The sequence below is a fragment of the Coturnix japonica genome, chromosome 4 (assembly GCF_054131305.1).
Source record: "Coturnix japonica strain WE chromosome 4, WE-NBRP24, whole genome shotgun sequence".
Classification (NCBI taxonomy): domain Eukaryota; kingdom Metazoa; phylum Chordata; class Aves; order Galliformes; family Phasianidae; genus Coturnix; species Coturnix japonica.
In genome coordinates this window covers 25795161-25813709 of record NC_140666.1, presented here as the reverse complement: position 1 = coordinate 25813709, position 18549 = coordinate 25795161, and the positions used below count along the sequence as shown (strand labels likewise).

Sequence of the window (18549 nt, the reverse complement as noted above, 5' to 3'; positions counted from 1 at the left end):
GTTGGGTAGTTAAGATTCTCAGCATTTGCTTAAAATATTGTCAGGAATCAAAATCTTCTCAGGAAAAGATCTATCTTGATGCCTATCTTTATGCCCTTGATGAGTATTTGTGATTTCAAGAAGCAAATCAATTAACTCGAGTATGGAAACTTTTTAGATGACCTATTTGTAAATTGGCTTTTTCTACCATTTTGTGTCACTAAAATAAGATGGTTTTTGCTTGTCCATTTCAACAGGCCAAAAACAAGTAAAGTGCTGCAAGTAAATTGAGTGAGTAGACTCTGTTCTTTGTAGGAACACTTACTGTGAAAGGTAACTTATTTTTCTGAGCTGCAGCGTATTTTCTCTTCAGAACTCTTACATTGAATATTAAAGGAGAATAGATTAAGTAGTTATCAGCGAACTCACGGTGTATTCCTCAGTTGTTTCAGGAGCCCTGATGTATGGTTCTGATAAGTGGTGTTCTGTATTAAACTACTGAAGTAAGGGTGAGTCTCAGGGCTTTTTTAATTCTGTGTATTGCTAAAGACTTCCTTGAAACAGTAGCAGGGTAGCAGCTGTCATAGTAAAACTGTGTGCATGCCCTCCAGTGCATGTTTTGATGCTGATACTGTTACCATCAACTTGAACATAACAGTTACTTACATTTTCACCTTAAAAGATGCTAGTCATAGAGCCTTAGTCATAGAGTTGTGTTCACATCCGTTATACCACAGTGGCTAGAAATGCAGTAACTGAATATATGTATAAGACATCATTATGTATGTTATGAAAAATGATGCTAGTTCTTCAGAGTGAAGTGTTCTGAACAGAGTCCAGTTTGGTCTTGGTATAAGAATTCAGCTCTCACCTGATGTTTTCATGCTTATTTACCGTAGGAAGGGCTATCTTCGCTGCAGTAGCTCTCAACTCTCTGAAAGTGTGAATTTTTCACGGCAGCCTGTGGATTTTATGCCCACAAGAAGTATTGAATCTTTCTAACAATCTTTTTCAGGTGTACTTCATGTTTGCCACTTCTGCTCGCATGATACGTGGATCATTGATCTTGAGAAATTCCTGATGGTGCTAAATTGACTGTGAACTGGTTGCTACTGTGGTGGTGTTGTTTGAAACCTATTTTAAAGAAATCCTTAAAGTAATTTCTGAGTGTGCTATAAAACTGGATCATTAAAAAAAGAGCAACAACAAGGTGAATGCTTTAAGTTTCTACTGAGGATTCAATAAGACAAAGATTCTTTCTCGCATTTTTGCTCTGAATTCCAATATTTTTTTCCAATAAAAATTTCCAGTTTCCAATAAAAGCAGGTAATTTAAACCAAACGAGCATCCTGTAGATGTTATCTTTAAATGATGAGGAACTCAACTATTTTAGAAATCGTATAATGAAGATTTGTTTAAGATCAAATGGGGTATTAAATGCCTTTTTTTTTTTTTTTTTTTGGCTGATAGATTTAGTCTATACTTGAGGCTCGTGTTAAATTTAATAAAATCAATTGTCTGTTTTGAGGAGTGTATTTTCATAGCCTGAGGTATCCATTACCTGGTCTGCATATGTGCCTATTAGGTGGTGTTCCTGTATATTGTATGTTAGTAATGGCACAAACTTAACTTACTGAGTTAAAAGACTGTGTCTTCTAGCCGTCTGCTCCTTGGGAAGCTGACTTTTTCATGCCACATGCAGCTGCTTTTTCTGGTCTATCGAACGTTAGCTTCAGTTCCACATCTGTACTGTTTGTTCTGAGCTACGTCATAGGTAACAAGTAGCCCATTGTGACAAGGAGGTTTGACTCTGCCTGGAGTTGCACAGGGTAGCAGTGATCTTACTGATCCAATTGCAGAAGAAAATACAAGGCAAGTATGTTGGGGAGAAACTATAGTAGGTGTCTTGAAAATTAGATTCCTGTTCTCTTAAGAAAAACAGTACAAAAATCTGTCAGATGTAAACTTTCTCCTTGGGACGGCAAATGTGTTTTGTGTGTTACTCTACACTATAGGTATGTTCAAACTGCAATAAAGTGTTCATGATTTAGCAGCGGGAGCACAAACAACAGACCCTTCATAGGAGAATACCTGTGTAATACACAGTCATTCCGTTCTCTGTAAGGTTGTGTTCCCTTACCAGTGTTAATCAAATCCCTGTTTTGCCTTGTGACAGTGATTGAAATAGACCTTTTAGAGTATCAGAACAGGAACAGCAGGCAGTGAAACATAGCATCTGGCACAGCAATCTTCCGGGGGTGGTTGGAGGTTTAAAAACCCAACTTAGAGTTATTGTTAAATGACTTGAGGATTTTAGAAGTGTTTTTATCCATTATATCTTTTTTGTCTACCTTTTCTAAATGTTTTTATTCAAAACATTTCATATTCTCTGATGTTGGGAAGACTGAAGAACTCTGTAAGCTAAACTGGAATTCTATTGTAAGCTTCCGTCAGTTTTCAGTTCTTCACTCCTCATTCTGTTCAGTAAATACAAATAAGAATACTAGACCACAAGTGATCTTTCAAGGTTTTATTATCTAGCTCTAAGATTCTTTGAAGAGGTATATTCCCCCTTCCACTTCCCCAGTCCCGGTTTAACAAGCTGTCTCTCCGTAAGCTCTAAAATGAGTAACTTATTCAAAATCACTTCTTATCACCAAAAGATCTTTTGTTGAGTTTAGCCTCCCTATTTGGGAGGACAGCAGACCTGCTCTGTGCAGCAATCTGTCATTGCTTGTTGTAATACATGAGTATGAAGATAAAAGATAGATCAGAAAAGTTTGTGTGTGTGACCACATGCCTTATTGCTGTTCGCTTTATTACAGTAATGCTACAAGAAGGAATTGGCTTTCATCTATTGTGGAGCTATGTCATATTGATACTGCTTCATAGCGTCAATTCAAGTGAGTTTTCAAGGTGAAAAGTGATTTCATAGAAGCAAATAATTTGCCTGTAAGGTTATATAATCTTGTTGTCTTGGCAATTATTGGAAACTACTGAAGAATATGATGAAAGTTAGTTACTGTAGGTGGGATTGGTCAGAGTCCGGTCACTTAAATACAGGCAAATGTTTTCTCAACAACTGTAGTTCCCATTTCTGTTTATACCTGTGAGAAATGTGCTGCTTGTTTCATCCTTGGTAATGCACCTGTCTTGCTTTAATTTGTTTATTGATCTTTTTTTCCCCCCATTTAAACTACATTTTCCAAGATACAGTTGTTCCTATAACCTGTTGAGATCTGTTATTTGCTTATTGCAGCAGGTGGCTCAAAATAGTTGATGATTTTTGGTAAGCTGTTAACTTGCATTCAAATGAAGTTAAATGTCATCTCAAATGTGCTTAAAGTATCTGCCCACACATTAAGCTCGCTATTAATCCTTCATGCTGTGAGAATCCACATCTGAAGCTTTTTCTCATTGAAAAGCTATGGATTTGCTGCAGAACTCATTGTAAAATGCTTTTGTAATACCTATGTGAGTAAAACATTCTGTTCACAAACAAGCAAAAACATTCTTAATAGGTGTGTTTATGAATTCTAATATAGATACAGATGTGGTTGGCAGTGTCCATTATATGGTTTGCCTCCTTAAACCTAGTTTGATATAATTTAATAAGACGAGGGAGTAGTAAGAAAGACAATCATGGTCATCTTTTCAGGTGTTACTTATCAAACTGATTGCCAGATACCTTACTGCGTGAAATTCTTAAGAAATTATTACAAAATCTTTCAAATTTTCTGTTTGAAACCTGAGTTCTTTAAAATTTCTATCTGTATCACCAAGGCAGATGGAGAAACAGTGATATATCTGCTAATGTGACTTTGTTGGTTAGTTTTCTGTTACACATTCATATCAGTCCCTATTTTGATGTGAATTCAATTATGCCTATAGTGCTTCTTTTCCCAAGAATGTCGTATGGTCTGGAAATGTAAATCATGCACCAAGACAAATAGTGCATTTATGTACTTGGAACTAATGGTGCTCCTTGCTTGGGAGTGACTAAAAAACAAAACAAAAACCTGAAGTTATTTGAATACATTAGGTTTTGGTTAGGCTGTGACCTTATTATAAGACACTATAAAATCATGAAGTGCCTTTCAATAAACTCTTATCACTGAAAGCTCTTAAAGTTCCAATGACTTAAGTTTCCCCTGGGGGTGGGGGGGAATGCAAGCAAATAGGAATTTTGAGTTCTTCCATACTGTGAAATCACTGATTTCCAGTAGAGTCCCACTGTAATTGGTATTTCTGCTTTGATGAAAAAGAGGTAGAGTGAGACAACAAGACTTAATGATAATACTTTCTTCAATCATCTAAACTGGGACCTGCTGATCAAACTGGAGTGATAAATTTTTCTCAGGTAGTGGAAACAGGGGCAGGTGCCCTGGAAAGAGTATAGAGGTCTATGGATCCTGGTGAGATGCGTCCCACAGTCCTGAGAGAACTGGCTGATGTAATTGCAAAGACATTCACAATGATATTTGAGAAGTAATAACAGTATGTGAAGTCCTTGGCTACTGGAAAAAAGGCAATGTCGCATCTATTTTTAAGAAGTAGAAAGGATAAGCTGAGAACTACCAACCTGTCAGCATCATCTCAGTGCTGGGGAAGATCTCAGAACAGATCCTCCTGGAAGCTATGCTAAGGCACATGGGGACGTCCCTAGTGTCCAGATGAAGATCAGTGACAAGTGGTATCCCTAAGGAGTCAGTACTGGGACCAGTGCTCTTTAACATCTTTGTCAATGACACTGATGGTGAGATCAAGTGCCCCTTTAGCAAGTTTGTGAATGGCACCAACCTGTGTGGGGCTGTCAACATGCTTGAGTGATGGGTTGCCATCCAGAGGGATTTAGGCTAAGCAGTGACCAGGAGAACCTCATGAGGGCCAGTGAAGCCAAGTACAAAGTCTGGCAACAGGCTTATGGCAACACCATTACCAGTACAAGCTGGGGGATGTAAGGATAGAGGATAGCCCAAAAAGCCAACCGGATATGGATGATTCCAAAGAAGTGCAGCCAGCAAGGTGAGGGAGGGGATCTTCCCCTCAGCTCTGCTCTGTAAGGCCTCACCTGGAGTGCTGCATCCAGATGGGGAGTGCTCAGCACAGGAGAGACGTGGAGCTGTTGGAGTGTATCCAGAAGAGGGCCACAAAAATGATTCGAGGGATGGAACACCTTCCTCTGAGGATGGTCTAAGACCTGGGGTGTGCAGCATGGAGAAGGGAAGGCTGTGGGGAGAGCTGAGAGTGGCCTCTCATTATCTAGAAGGGAGCTACATGAAAGAAGGGGATGGACTCTTCAGCATGGTCTGTGATGAAAGGACAAGGGGGAAAAATTTAAATTAAAAGAGGACATTTAGATTGGATATAAGGAAGAAGTAGGTTATAGTAAGGGTGGCAAGGCACTGGCACAGGTTGCCCAGACAGATGGTAGATGCTCTGCCCCTGGAAACACAGGCTGGATGGGGTTCTGAGCACCTAAGGGTGCTGTAGGTGTCCCTGTTCATTGCAGGGGTTTGTGCCAGATAGCCTTTAAATGTCCCTTCCAACTCAAACAATTCTATGATAAGTCCCAGCAAATTACTATTTTTCGAAGGTACTCGAATATCTGTGTTCATGAGTTATTTGCTCCTTTCCTGGGTATGTCTGCCACTGTCTGGAAACAAACAAAAAAAAACAAAAACAAAAAAAAAACAACACAACAACATCAACAAAAAAGAACCCACAAGAGATGCTAGTTTGGTTTTATCCAGTGAAGCCACCATCAATGACACACTTCTTTTCTATGGGTGTATGTGTTTGTTTTTGAGGTCATATTTAGGTCTAAAGACCAGAAGTTCTGCTTGCATACGTGACAAATACAGCTGTAATATAGAATTTCCATATAACCTGCATATTTTATGTGAAAGGTAGTGCTTTTTCTCTTTTCAATTCCCATGTGAATTGACTCCTTTATTTGAATTTCACATCTTTGCTCATTGTGGTACATGAAGTAGTTTGATGTAACATAATGGAATGCAATGGGAAGGCATCTGTGCTTAACCTTACTAGCCATCAGCGTCATAATTCATAATGACTATAAATGCCTTCATAATGAAAGATAATCAGAATGCAAATGTCATTCAATTTAATTAATTATGGATATTTTGATGGTAATGAGCTAATCATTATGAGCTTTCAGGTTTTACATCACCATCTCCTGCTTCAGAAAAAAATGAAGTGGCAGGCAGCAACTTTGTCACGAAAGTGAAAGGTGCATCTAACGCGTTTTTAAACCTCTTCAGGCCAGTGAGTAAGTGCCACTTCATCACTGCAGCACTGTTTCTTTCCTCTTTTTCCATTTTACTTCCAGAACAGCTTTTTACTCTTTAACTGTTGGCACTCAGTGCATTTGAAACCTTCAGTCTGATACTGTAAAAATCACTAGTCCTCATCCAAGAGGTATTGTTAAATGTGCTGTTTGAGCCATCATGGATTTGCTTCAATTGTGTTACTTCTGTCTTATAAAACTATTCATCATCAGTGAAGTGACCTAGAAATGCTGGACAATTTGATGTAGAATTCACCTTCCCCAACTTTCTTGAATTTGTTTTGAGTTAGTTTTCTAGTCTGCTTGTGTAAGCGTATTTTGCTCAACAGTAGTTTTCAATGACACTGCTTTTAAACAGGCTTCTTCAAAACATGCTGGAAGCATGAAACTAATAGCTTCTCTTTAGGTATTCCTTCTAGAACAGAACTCTTATATTTTACTATTTTATTTTTTTAAGCTTGCCGATACAAAGAAAGGCACACCTTAGTCCCTTGTCGTGCAGGAGGGAGCATTAATGCAACAAAGTGCTTGGAAAATAGATGTTGTCCTTCCAAAGGCAGACATCAACTGGAATGTTATGTCCCATTTAAAGACAGTAAGTATTCTTCTGTAAATTTTTGCTTTATAGCCGAATACTCTTTCTAGTAAGACGATGATATGACAACAGGAAATTGCAGCTCATTGATGCTTGAGAAATTCAGCTTGCATATTAGGAAACTAAACTTCATTAGAACAGTGGTGAACCTCTTGAACAAGTATCACGGAGTTATCCCCAGATCTGTCTGTGTTCCTGACAGGGGAACAGCAAACTCACTGGCCTGAAAAGGGGGGGGAGGGGGTATCAACAATTTACAGGCTGGTTCAGCCCAGTTCTGTGACTAATGGTGCAAGGGACCCACAAACCCATGCCCCGGGAAAAGGAAAAGGGTAGGGAGATAGGAGCTGAAACTAAAAACAGAACAGCAATGATCTGAGGAGGAGAGTTAATTTACTATGTATGATATAGGAATGCAAGATAGCACAATCTAATATAATATATTATTGGAATTGAGGCTAATAAATGAAATAAAGTGAGAGAGAGCATCCAAAACTGAAGGCCTTACTCTGAACTGAATGCAAAACAGCTGGGAAGCACACCCACACACTGACAGGCAGTGAGAAAGAGTCTTGTGTCTTGCCAGGATCTTCTTTCTGAACACAAAGTCCTCTGGGGTATGTAGTTCTTCAATTTTAAGAGCCAGGTATTCAAAAACCAGCAGTCCATGGGAGTGGAGAATTAACTCTTTAATCATCATGCTTTACATGATGTTATGATGTGGAATACTGATAACAAAAATCATAAAACCGTGACAACAAGTCATGAGAAAAGAGATGGCATCACCCTTACTGAGAGTTTTATGACCCACAAAGATGCAGGTTACTTCACCTAATGGTGATAGTAATATTGCTTCATGCAGAAGACTGGTGGGCTTTGAGATATGCAGAAATTCTTTCCGATCATCTTCTCAAATTCTACCTTTAACATAACAAACATAAGCTTTACCTTTATTATTTTCTTTAAACATAGACTTGGAGTGGATGATATTTTTTTCCTCTTATGAGAGATTTCAGTGATCTTGTTCTATATCAAATCATTGCATAGAACCGTATGGTAAACTCAGCTTCTCTAAAAGGTTTGAAACAAATCTTAATTTTTATCATATTTTTCCCTGTAAAAACTGTAGATATTTTGCTCATATTTAGGACATATACTTAAGAACATATTAAAATTAGATATACTTATTAAACCGTGACTGCTTTGATTCCTTTTATGATATAGAAGTAAATTTTAAAGATGGGCTATTTTATCAAGTCATTTGTAGCAAGTACTTGAATGCTCCAGGATATACAACATATGTCCAAAGGAAATATCAGCATTTACTGCCTGGGAGCATATGCTTTTTGCCTTATAGCAATTGTTGACAGAAGAAGCACATTAGACTCATGGCACTCGCACTTCTGGTTTATGGTCATAGGCTGCACACTTGAATGGTTCTTATCTGGGAGTTTTGTCTTTAACTTTAGGAGAAATAAAATAAAGCTAATAGAAAATGCTGCAAAAGTTTTGAACTGAAAGATATAAATAGCATTAATTTTCATGATTTTGTCTCCATGTTTAGGAAGCTCTATAGGACTGCATATACATCTATGTAAGTCTAGTTTGATAAGGAATAAAGTTTTATTTCTGAAACTAAACATTTGGAAGTGTTTGAAATCCAGTGGTCAAATTTGACTTGATCTTTCTGATCTGGGTGCTTTTTTAGCATTTGCTTTTTTCCCTATTGTGTGACTGAAATACAGGCATGTCTGTCTTCAAGGCTAATCTCCGTCTTCTGCACCTCAATATATATCTTGGATGTGTTTGTAACTAATACAAACTTCCACTGGTTCTACAGATCTGCAGCTGGCACTTCGACTGTTTCTGGTTGGGGCACTTGGATGTATAATTTTGGGTTGTGTACCATTATTTTGCTGTGCCTGGCTTCAGAAGAGGTAAGCATTAGTACCAAAACAACTAGTTTTACAATATACTGCTACTAAATGTCAAAGATATGTACAGCTGACATATTTAGAGCCAGTGAGCAGAGAAATGACTGGGGGAAAAGAAGCTGAAGAAGTCATACAACACCATGGAAAATAAATCCTTGGATTTTGGAGCCACATAATCAGTTTGACTTCAGAGGAAAAAAAAAAATAGCTTGTTAATGCTCCAGTAGCCATTCTAAAAACTTAGTTATAAAGAACTGGTCTTAGTCCTACTGCATGTAGAACTTATGGGCAGACCGGCTGCACATTAGTAGAGAAGTCTCCACATAAAGACCTGAATGGAACTTGAGCAGTAGTGACTGAATTTGAGTTCAGCTCTGTGGGAAGTGAGATCCTGTCCTGGGCAGGTTTGTTGGCATATGGAAGACCAGACTTTTGTTCCCTCAATACTCCCATTTTCTTCCTGTTACCAACACCACCTCCTTTCCACACCTGCTTCCTACCAGAGGCCAGACCTGCCTTCGTATGATATCCATATATGTTAAAACAACTTGGTTCATCTCCTCTTAAGCAGGAAGGGAAGGGAAAATCAGCAACTGTTAGTTGGGAGTGGAAAAAGGGTAGTGAAGGAGACTCTTGAGAGCAAACAAATCTTTAGGGCATAATGCTACATACAGACCATTCTGTTCTATCCAAAATAAGAGGAGGAGGAGTAGACTTCAGAGAGAAGGAAGTAAATTATTTGAATGCTGCTAATGTATAATAGTTTTGTTATTGTTGTTGTTTTGGGGCTTTTTTTTTTTTAATGGTGCTCCTTTTTAGTGAGTTTTTCCCATTTAATTTTTAGAGTGCATTACAGCCCGTGTATGTTTTGCAAGCAATTTAGTGCTTGATATTGCAAAGAGTTTTGGCATGAGTATGCATTCTTATGATAATGGGGAAAATGTAAGCTCTACAGTATTTAAATGGTTAAACAAGAATGGGGCATATTAACATAATTGTGCTTTATTTTTTTAAGGTGGTGGTTCATATAGTATGGTTAATACTACAGCTTAGTTAATGTAACGTAATTGTCTTTCTCTGAGTAGATTTTTTTTCTGAAGTGTTAAATTTTGCCTTTACTAAGATAATAGTAGACTGTGTGAGATTCTATACGTGTATGTACACACACATGTAGACTTCAGAAATGTGGCTGTTTAACAGATTGCTATTTGCTATGGCGTGCCACATTTAGACAAAACCTGCTGTGAAAATCTCCACATTCCATCTTCTATGCTCAACAGCTGATGCTGAGCATACAGATAACTACACTGAGTCATCAATGACTTGGAAAACAGGATGCAAAGAATTATCATGAAATTATCATATATTTTCTGGAAAATGAATTAATATGCATTCGTTTTGAGATAATTCACATTAATGTTTAAATGATCATTTTTGTGTTGTTGTGTTTTTTTTCCATAGCCAATTAAGCCAGAACTGCTGTTCTGCTGTGACTTATTTATTGTTGGTTGTTTTCTTTTTTTTCATGTAGTGATTAACCAGATGCTAAATGGCTTTAATTTCCAACACCACATATTTCAGTTCTAGGAAAAAAAACAATCCTATAACGTATTAACTTGGATCAGATTTTTCTAGTTTTAGGAACTGTTGCTAGTGGATATGGCTTCAAAACATATTCCTTTAAAAAGCCTGAAACCTATTTAGTTGGAAATCCTTGTTTTCATTAACAGTGCTGTATAGTCACTGTTGAGAGGCTCCCACAGACAGTACAAAAATTGTGCTGTGAAGGACATGCACAGAAGTAAAACATGGTTCTCTAGATTGACCAAAAAATAAGAGAGCTCTGATGAAATTTGGGATAATTGATTAATTCCATTATGGTTCTTGTCGAGCAAATTCTAAGGTTTCCCATAGGAGCCTGCATTTATTTATTTTTTTGAGAGAGAGAGAGGGAGAGAAAGAGAGACTTTAAACTTGGGTAGCTCACTGTGTTCTACTGATGAAATCTTATGGCCCCTGTAATGAGTAGCAGTATCTTTCACTTATTCTTCTCTGCAGTTAGGCTTTTGCAGCTAAAACCTAAGTGATTTGGTCTCAATTCCTTCTGTCGTTTTAATATGTTGCAGTCCATGTATCAATCCTTTACGAAGTGCAAACATAACAATAGAACAAATTGTGAAGAACAAGAGAGCAAATAGTGAAGAAATGCGTAGCTTGTTATCAAATTGACCTAAAGGCTTCGAGGAGCATAAACACAAAAGAAAGGTAAACTAAATTTAGAACATTCTTTTGTTCTTTCTGTTTAGCATTGTCTTACCTTTGATTTTATATAGTGTACTAGACATATGCAATACTAAATTCCTGTTGGCTTCCCAGTCCAGTAGATTTTGTCACAAAAGCACTTTTTATCACAAGCCACCCTAAGTTTCTGCTGTGGGACAAATAATGAATCTGCCAGAATTTGATTCCTGTTCTCTCATGCTAAATGAGAGCAGAGCAAGCTCTGGCGAGGCTCTGGTAGAGCTGCCCAGAGCTGTGGGTCTCCATCTCTGCAGGTGCCCAAGGCCAGGCTGGTTGGGCCCTGGGCAGCCAGCACACGGTGGGGCTGGCGGGGCTGTGAGGTCCTTTCCAACCTAAATCATTCAGTGATTCATTGGATATTACAGTCCTAGGCTTAAATCCTCTGCCAGTTATATGTCCCTTATCCCATGTGTGAATGGGGAGTAGAGAAGAAAAGTAAGGTTTTTGCTGCTTGTAGGAAACAAGGAGCCATTTCTAGTTACTAAGAAATCTTTTCTATGGAAAGGGGTGTTTAATGCCGGTATTTTCACACAGCTTCAAATCCTACCATTCTTACTAAATGCTGAAATGCATGTAATCTGGGAATTAAATGCTATTTACTGTGCCAAACTCTGTAGCATGCTAAAGGTGACAATGGCATAATATGTCAGTGAGGTTGTTAAACAACAAGGAAGAACTTCAGTGGGAGTATTATTTGCCAGATTTGCAAAGATGTTCCTTAATCCAGTTATACTGGTGTGTAAGGTTTGTTTTTTTTTTTCCTTATTTTTCCTCTCTTTTGGTGTAGAGGACCATCCATGTCATATTAATGAGGATGGAGGAGAAAGACACCAGGATTATGCACTAACTATGAGTATGCTCTAGGAAATGATTTCTTTTAGCATCACAGTAATATAGTGTTGCCAACCCTTGATGATGCTATTGATTTTTGCATTAGAAGTTGTTCATTTCTGTTTCTTTGTACTCACTCCATATCTCCTTTATGAAAAAAAGATGGTAATGCTAAAAGGGAAAAACTGGTCATTCTGTCTCCTGGATGCTAAAGCCACCTGATGTGCTAGTAAAGCACCTTCACAATTCGGAGGTCAGCCTTAGAGTGACATTCTCAAAGACATACTTAGGCAAAGAACTTCAGGAAACTGGTAGCATTTCCTCTGCCATTGTTTCTGTTCATGGTATATCACTGCACCACAGAACTTCCTTAGATCTTTAGGATATGTCTCTCAAGGCAAGTGATGCCAAAATGCAATTTCTTTCAGTCTCCCTGAAGTGTAACACAAAACAAGAAATGAACGTGTAATTGTTTTGAATAGCAAAGTAATGATACTTTGAAACTGTACTCACAATGTTCATACATTTTTCTTTGTTTTGCTAGTTCTAAAAGAGACATCAGTTAAAGCCCAAGTGTAATAGAGTTGAAGTATGCATATGGGCAGTCTCATGAAACTGACAGAGCATGCAGTTATAATGCAGCATTAGCATATGCAGAAGTTTTACAGCTTGATATGGCAACCCTTGTCAGGAACACTGTATTAGAGATGGTTGGGATATAATTTTGTAAGGAAAAGAATTACAGTGTTTTTGATGTTGAGCAGCAGAATGATGGAGATTGAATCATGTTCAGTTTGCCTTCCAAATCTGATCTGTTTGCTGCTTCTTGATGTTACTTTTATGAATCCTGAGATATGTCTGCAAATATTTTGACAAAGATAAAAACAATTTCCTGCTTCTTGAATTTAGGGGCACTCTTACAACTGAAATGTGCGTGCAACAAACACATACATCTCTTCTGAAGGTAATTATGAGAGAGGGTTGTTCTCCTGAGTAAGTTTGAGTTGGTACATTTTGATCACAACCGCTTTCAATGTCACAGAACATTCTGATAAATGAACAAACACTTATAAAACAACTGTATTTAACTGAAAGCTTTCAGTGCACCTGCAGTAAATGTAGCCTGCAGAATAAGGTGAACATAAACAAAATGTGTGCACTATTAGAGAGGGATATGAGATGGAGAAGATCCAGCAATGCTTATATTCGCTGTTAGAGTGGTACTTAAGAGCACTGCTTGTGGAGTTGAGTTGTGTCCCTTTTGTATGTAGCAGTTCCATTGTAAGGATGTTCTTAAAAGCTGAGAAGGCTTTTGGTTGGAGAAGGCAAAAACTTTGATTTTTAGATTGGAATTTCTACATCAGTTGTAATTTCTGTACCAGTCTGAGAACTGATTGAATTGGCAGCAGTTCAGCATGGGCATTGCAGAATTAACTGCTATTTCTGCCTACAATGTTATATAGAAATACATATATGTGTATGTATGTAATATATGTTATATATAACATGTTGTAGACTTACAGAATCTCAGAATGCAATTCTATAGAATCATATAGAATAACAATATAGAATTGTAGAATTTTAGAATTGCTCAGGTTGGAGAAGATCTTAAAGATCATCAAGCTGCACATTGCTGAGCCAAGCTTGGCTTTCCTTTCTGTTTCTCCAAATAACTGGATTAGGGCCCATGTCAGCAAGAAAGCGGCACAAGTGCTCTTAAAAGGCTCCCATTGCCTCTGTAGTTGGTGAAGGAAGCAACTCGGTGCTAGGCGCTGTTTCCAAATCTGCCGGAATGCTGCCCTCTAGCCCAGGGAGGCACCTTCTGTACTAAAATCCAGGGCCACTAGATGGTGCTGCAGGAAAACATTTTTCCCTCAGTGGTTTTGGTTTCTGCAGAACTTTATTAGATTTCTGCATTTTTACGGTGTGGTTCATCAAGTCACAAGAAGGCAGGTAACATGCAATAGAGCAATAGTCATTCTGTAAAAAAGACAACATAATACGGCATATGATGACAAGGCTTTAGAAGACTTACAAGATATATAAACAATTGCCTGTGGCTTTAGATCTGCTCTCATTCCTATTGAACTGGTACAGAATGAAACAAAAGACCTCTCAGTGGAACATCCATCCTTATCTTCCCAAAGATTAAATAAATACAAAGCTTAACAATCTGACTCTGTACAGTAGCTGTGTCCAAGAGTGGATACTGACAGCATAGGGATAGGAGCTATGAGAAGTCCTCAGCTCTTTTAGTGCACCACCCAGAGCCCGCACCAGGTCTATTGACAAAACTGTGGCATGATTCTGGTACTTCTCACCATCTAATCTTCAAAAATGTTTCAAAGTCATGAGAATTGAACTTTAAATACTATGGAGTGAAAGTTGTTGTGAAAGAACAGATTTGAACTGCAAAGCTCAAGAATCGAAAGCCAAATACAGTACTGTATTTAAGCAAAATCTTTGTGGTTGGGCAAATTGCTTCATGTTCTTTCAAGTCCTTTCTTAAAAGGCATGGTTTCTACTGCAGTGTTTCCTTGCAGAAGCTGCTATCCTACGTGTATCTTCCACCCAAGCCATTAAATTTTTGAGCCCATGTGTTCTATTCTGTGTAACAGGTTAATGTAATAGAGCTTTGCTCTGCAAAAGCCGTTTCTCTGCTGCATCAACCACCATCACTATTCTGGCAGCTTTGCAAGCATGACAATGTCAGCTGCAATATAAACAACGTGGGGAAGGTGATGGCAATTCTACAGAGAGCTGCCTTCCAAAAGAGAACATGGCTATAAATGTATTATATAGTAGTCCTACTGCATCCTCTCTCATTGATTTTTCGAATATCTGATATTTGGCTCTATAAAGATAGAACAGATCAGTGGGTTGCTCCAAAAGTAGTGTCTTCTGTTTACTTCCATAAGAACTACAACAGACACAGCACACAAAATGCTGTTTCATAGAGAAAATTCTCAGCTGCAAAACAACGTATTTCACCAGCAATGAACTGCATGCCTTGCTTATTAAAATCTTCACCGGGTAAGTGCCCTGCTTTTGTCACCATTGCTGAAATGCACCACTCACCCCTCACTGTGTTCACGTTCACTGTTTGCTCTCCACATTCAGCAAGAAACGAGTGTCAACAGGTGCCATTTCTTCCTCATGGAGGAATTCAGTTCTACTCTTTTGCTTCATATGCACTTCCACAGCAGACACCTTTCTGTCAGACTGCCCCTCTGCTGCTATCTGTCACACAGCACCAAAATGTAACAGAACAGTGGCAGGAAGGCTCAGCTTCTACTGCCATTCCACAAACATCTGCCTTTGATGTTGTGGGCCAACATAATAAAGTAGAGGCATTACTTTTGGAGCAGCCCTCATCCCTAGTATGCACATTATTAGTTGGGCTGAAGTGAAACTGTTAAAATGATTCTCCTTTAGACAAGTTTTCTGGTCTCTCATTTAGTACTGCCCTCTTGCTGAAGCATATTAAGCATACTAAGGAATTGCAATCATGTGGTGCATCCTTTTGCATCTTTCTCAAGCAGTGACAGGAAAAATTTAATTCCCGTTCCTAAGATTGAGTGCTCCATGCGTTTCCAGCTGATATTTTGGGTTTTCAAGTTGTATTGCACAGATGCCAAACTGATAGCTTTAGAGAATGACATGAGCTCAACTTCAAGAGAGGGATCTCTTATCAAACCTGGTCTGTATGAACAACTGTCAAAAGCAAGGAAACCTGGGAGCCTGGGGAGATGCTGTTATTGGGCTGGTGCTGACCAGTTATCTTGATGACACAGTTGGTGACAGATTTAGCTCATAAACAGTGGATAAGCATGGAAAATGACTGTTTTGGCTCCCTCATTCACAACTGTCCTCGAATGCTATAAAATCACTGTGGCTGGACTGTGAAACATCTGAGCTGGGGACATGTCAACTAAAGATCTGCAGTGCCTCTATAAAGGAAGAGAAGAAAGATCATAGGGAAATAACTGTTAAGAATGATACAGAACATTCTACTGTAGTGTACCAGGATCGCATTCCTGTTTTCCTTTTAAAATCTTATTTTTGTTACTGTGGTCATATATAAAAGTCCATCACTTCAAGTGCTGCAAACATCAATCATCTTTTTTCATCAATAGTTTCACTAAAAGCAAAAACAGCGTAGCTGCAATTAATCATAATTCTTCAACGCTACTAGCTAGGAAAAAAAAAGGTTAACAGCACATTCTGTTTTACTGGTTAAAGATGCTGCAACAGCGGCATTTGCTCAAATGGTTGTTTTACACATGCGGTGGCAACATCCAGTTTAATTCCTGCTGCGTTTCTTTGCCAACAACTGCTAGTGAACATTTGCCCACCTTCCCTGCTGCTGAGTAGTATCAGGATTAGATGCAGGGAGGCGAGCTGGCTTACAGCTTCATCTGTTGGCACCACAGGAATGCAGGAGCAGAACAGCGTGGCAGTTGAAAAAAGTTTCAAAATCATCAGTTTTAAGGTCTTGCCTCAAAATGGCTATTTTCTGGCTGGGGGAAAGGTTGTCTTCCCCAGGCTGTGCCTTCCGACCCCCTCAAAAAGAGATGGGAGTGGGTGGGAGGAACTGGAGAGACAATAAGAATATCTTTCTCAAATAAAACCGTAATGGACATTTATTCTTTGTCTGCTCTGGCAGGAAGGTACAACTGCAAAACTGTGCTGGGAAGTAGGTTTTTACATAGAAGTACCTGTCAGGAAAACACTGCTCCTATCTGGCTCTGCTGGGAATAAAAATTTTAGGGGCTTTAATACATCTTAGACTTGAAGATGGTGGCTAGCTTGCAGCAACAGGCATTTTCCTCCCTTCACCAGAGGAAGCCACTTTTCCCTCAGTACTTAGCAAAAGTCTCTTTGAATGACATGATTACAGAGAATCATGTTTTGAGGAAAAAGTGGTAGAGACACAGAGCTGCATTTTCTGGGCATTTATACTAGCTTTTACCTGCACTTAAGAATAGCTGAAATTTACTTTCTGAACCCCATGCATTTCTTATATATGAGATATACCCCTGTAAGTGACTTGGTAAAATCACTTGTCTGTACATATAGCACAGCTGAAAAAAAAGTGCCAAAGGGCCACAACACAGGAAAAGGAAATGGTGTCTGTGTTCTTCCCATTGAGTTACTAAGAAGTAAACTGTGTGTTTGTTGCATCCAAACATGTTGCCACAATGGAGGAGAGCTTTCTCAGAGGCGTTCAAGGCCAGGCTGGATGGGGCTTTGAGCAACCTGGTCTAGACAGAGGCGCCCCTGCCTATAGCAGGGGGGTTGGAGTAAGGAGATCTTAAAGATCTTTTCCAACCCAAACCATTTTATGATTTTATGATTTTACTACCAGCAGTCAGTTGAGCAAAGAAGAGGGAGTAGCAAGCAGCTACTGCAGCCTTTTAACTATAAACATAGCCTTAGTGGCTCCTTATAGTTTTTAAAAGTAGCTGAGTACAGAGTTAAACAGAATAATAATCTGTTCCCCATCCCTTTGTTTTCTCATTGTTTGTCCTCTGTAAACACATGGTGTCTCCATTGTTAATTTTGAATTTGATTCCCCTACAATCCATCAGCAATGTCTATTCATTGTTGCTTTAATAGTACTCTTTTATGCTCAGACAATGCTTAGCTATGACACCATGCAATCAGCTTACATTGTCCACTGACAGCTAAGAACTAATCAAGATTTGATCAGATTGAGATGGATTTGGACAAACTAGGCTGACTCCTCCAAAGCAACCATCATGGTCTGTAGTAGCAAGTGGTGCACATTAACAGGCTCAAGACCACACATTCATGCATTAGACTTAGTAGTTTAAAATGAGCTGTTATTATCTATCAAATAATATGTACTATTAAGTATGCAGAGATATGACCAAAGGAAATGTTGTGATCTACAGCAACAACTTTATTTCTCTTTTACTTCAACGCACCTTTTTTTCTTTAAGGGTACAGTGGTTCTTTGGAGGACAGGACGCTACATGCCAGCTCCACTAAAATACCAGAATTGAATTAAAGCTTTATGAAACATTATGGAATTTCTGGATATATTTTAATTTCTAAAATGCTCATTGCATACTTCTTACATTCTTTTGATACATATATCTTACATTCTTTGGAATGTAAAAATGTGGCAGATCCAGGTGAAGCAGATGAACCTGATTATTAGGCCACTGAACCTGAGTGAAAGGAAGTTAGAGAACAAGACATGAGAGCAGAAACAGCCTGGGATATTCAGAGTTAACGAGGACAGCAAATAAGGTAAGATGATGGTCAGGGTAAGTTTAACAAAATAAATTGATCTAGGGAGTTCGCACCAATATCTTCTTCTGTATCTCCTAAAATTTGGTATCTCCTTTTATTAGACTGAGTGATACAGCCTATGTTGGCTGGTTTAGCCAAACACTTCCCAGTTTCCCTAGCATTGTGTGGTTTGTTGTGCAGTTTATTACTTGCTTTATCCCTTCATGGCTTTGCATAAAGGGAAGAGCAGCTTGGTTAGTGTTACTTAATTTGTGTGGTTGGCCTCCTTGACTGAACAAGTAATAGGAAAAAACTAACCCTTGATGGGAAGTGGTAGG

The 18549-nt window shown here is 38.6% G+C and overlaps 1 protein-coding gene across 4 annotated transcripts; it reads left to right on the top strand.

Annotated features, from left to right (window-relative positions):
* Positions 1–1781: 1781 nt before the first annotated feature.
* On the top strand, positions 1782–18300 carry FMR1NB (FMR1 neighbor). 4 transcript variants are annotated; one of them, XM_015860913.3, is made up of 7 exons: positions 1782–1855; positions 2805–2882; positions 6161–6271; positions 6747–6884; positions 8725–8821; positions 10945–11083; positions 17917–18001. In XM_015860913.3, exons 2-6 carry the CDS (start codon positions 2807–2809, stop codon positions 11045–11047), a joined length of 525 nt encoding a protein of 174 aa, XP_015716399.2. In that variant the 5' UTR covers positions 1782–1855; positions 2805–2806; the 3' UTR covers positions 11048–11083; positions 17917–18001. The 4 variants fall into 4 exon arrangements, with proteins under 4 accessions (XP_015716399.2, XP_032300060.2, XP_085400896.1 ...); XM_032444169.2 differs by having other exon boundaries at positions 1792–1876; XM_085544770.1 differs by lacking the exon at positions 17917–18001 and adding an exon at positions 18106–18300 and having other exon boundaries at positions 1820–2882.
* Positions 18301–18549: the final 249 nt, after the last annotated feature.

Excerpts from the sequence above, each read along its gene's own strand:
- FMR1NB (XM_085544770.1), top strand. The coding sequence starts at position 2,726 with ATGAGTATGAAGATAAAAGATAGATCAGAAAAGTTTGTGTGTGTGACC. Across the intron at positions 6,272-6,746 it reads AAACCTCTTCAGGCCAGTGA|CTTGCCGATACAAAGAAAGG; the intron begins GTAAGTGCCACT and ends TATTTTTTTAAG. Across the intron at positions 8,822-10,944 it reads TGTGCCTGGCTTCAGAAGAG|TCCATGTATCAATCCTTTAC; the intron begins GTAAGCATTAGT and ends AATATGTTGCAG.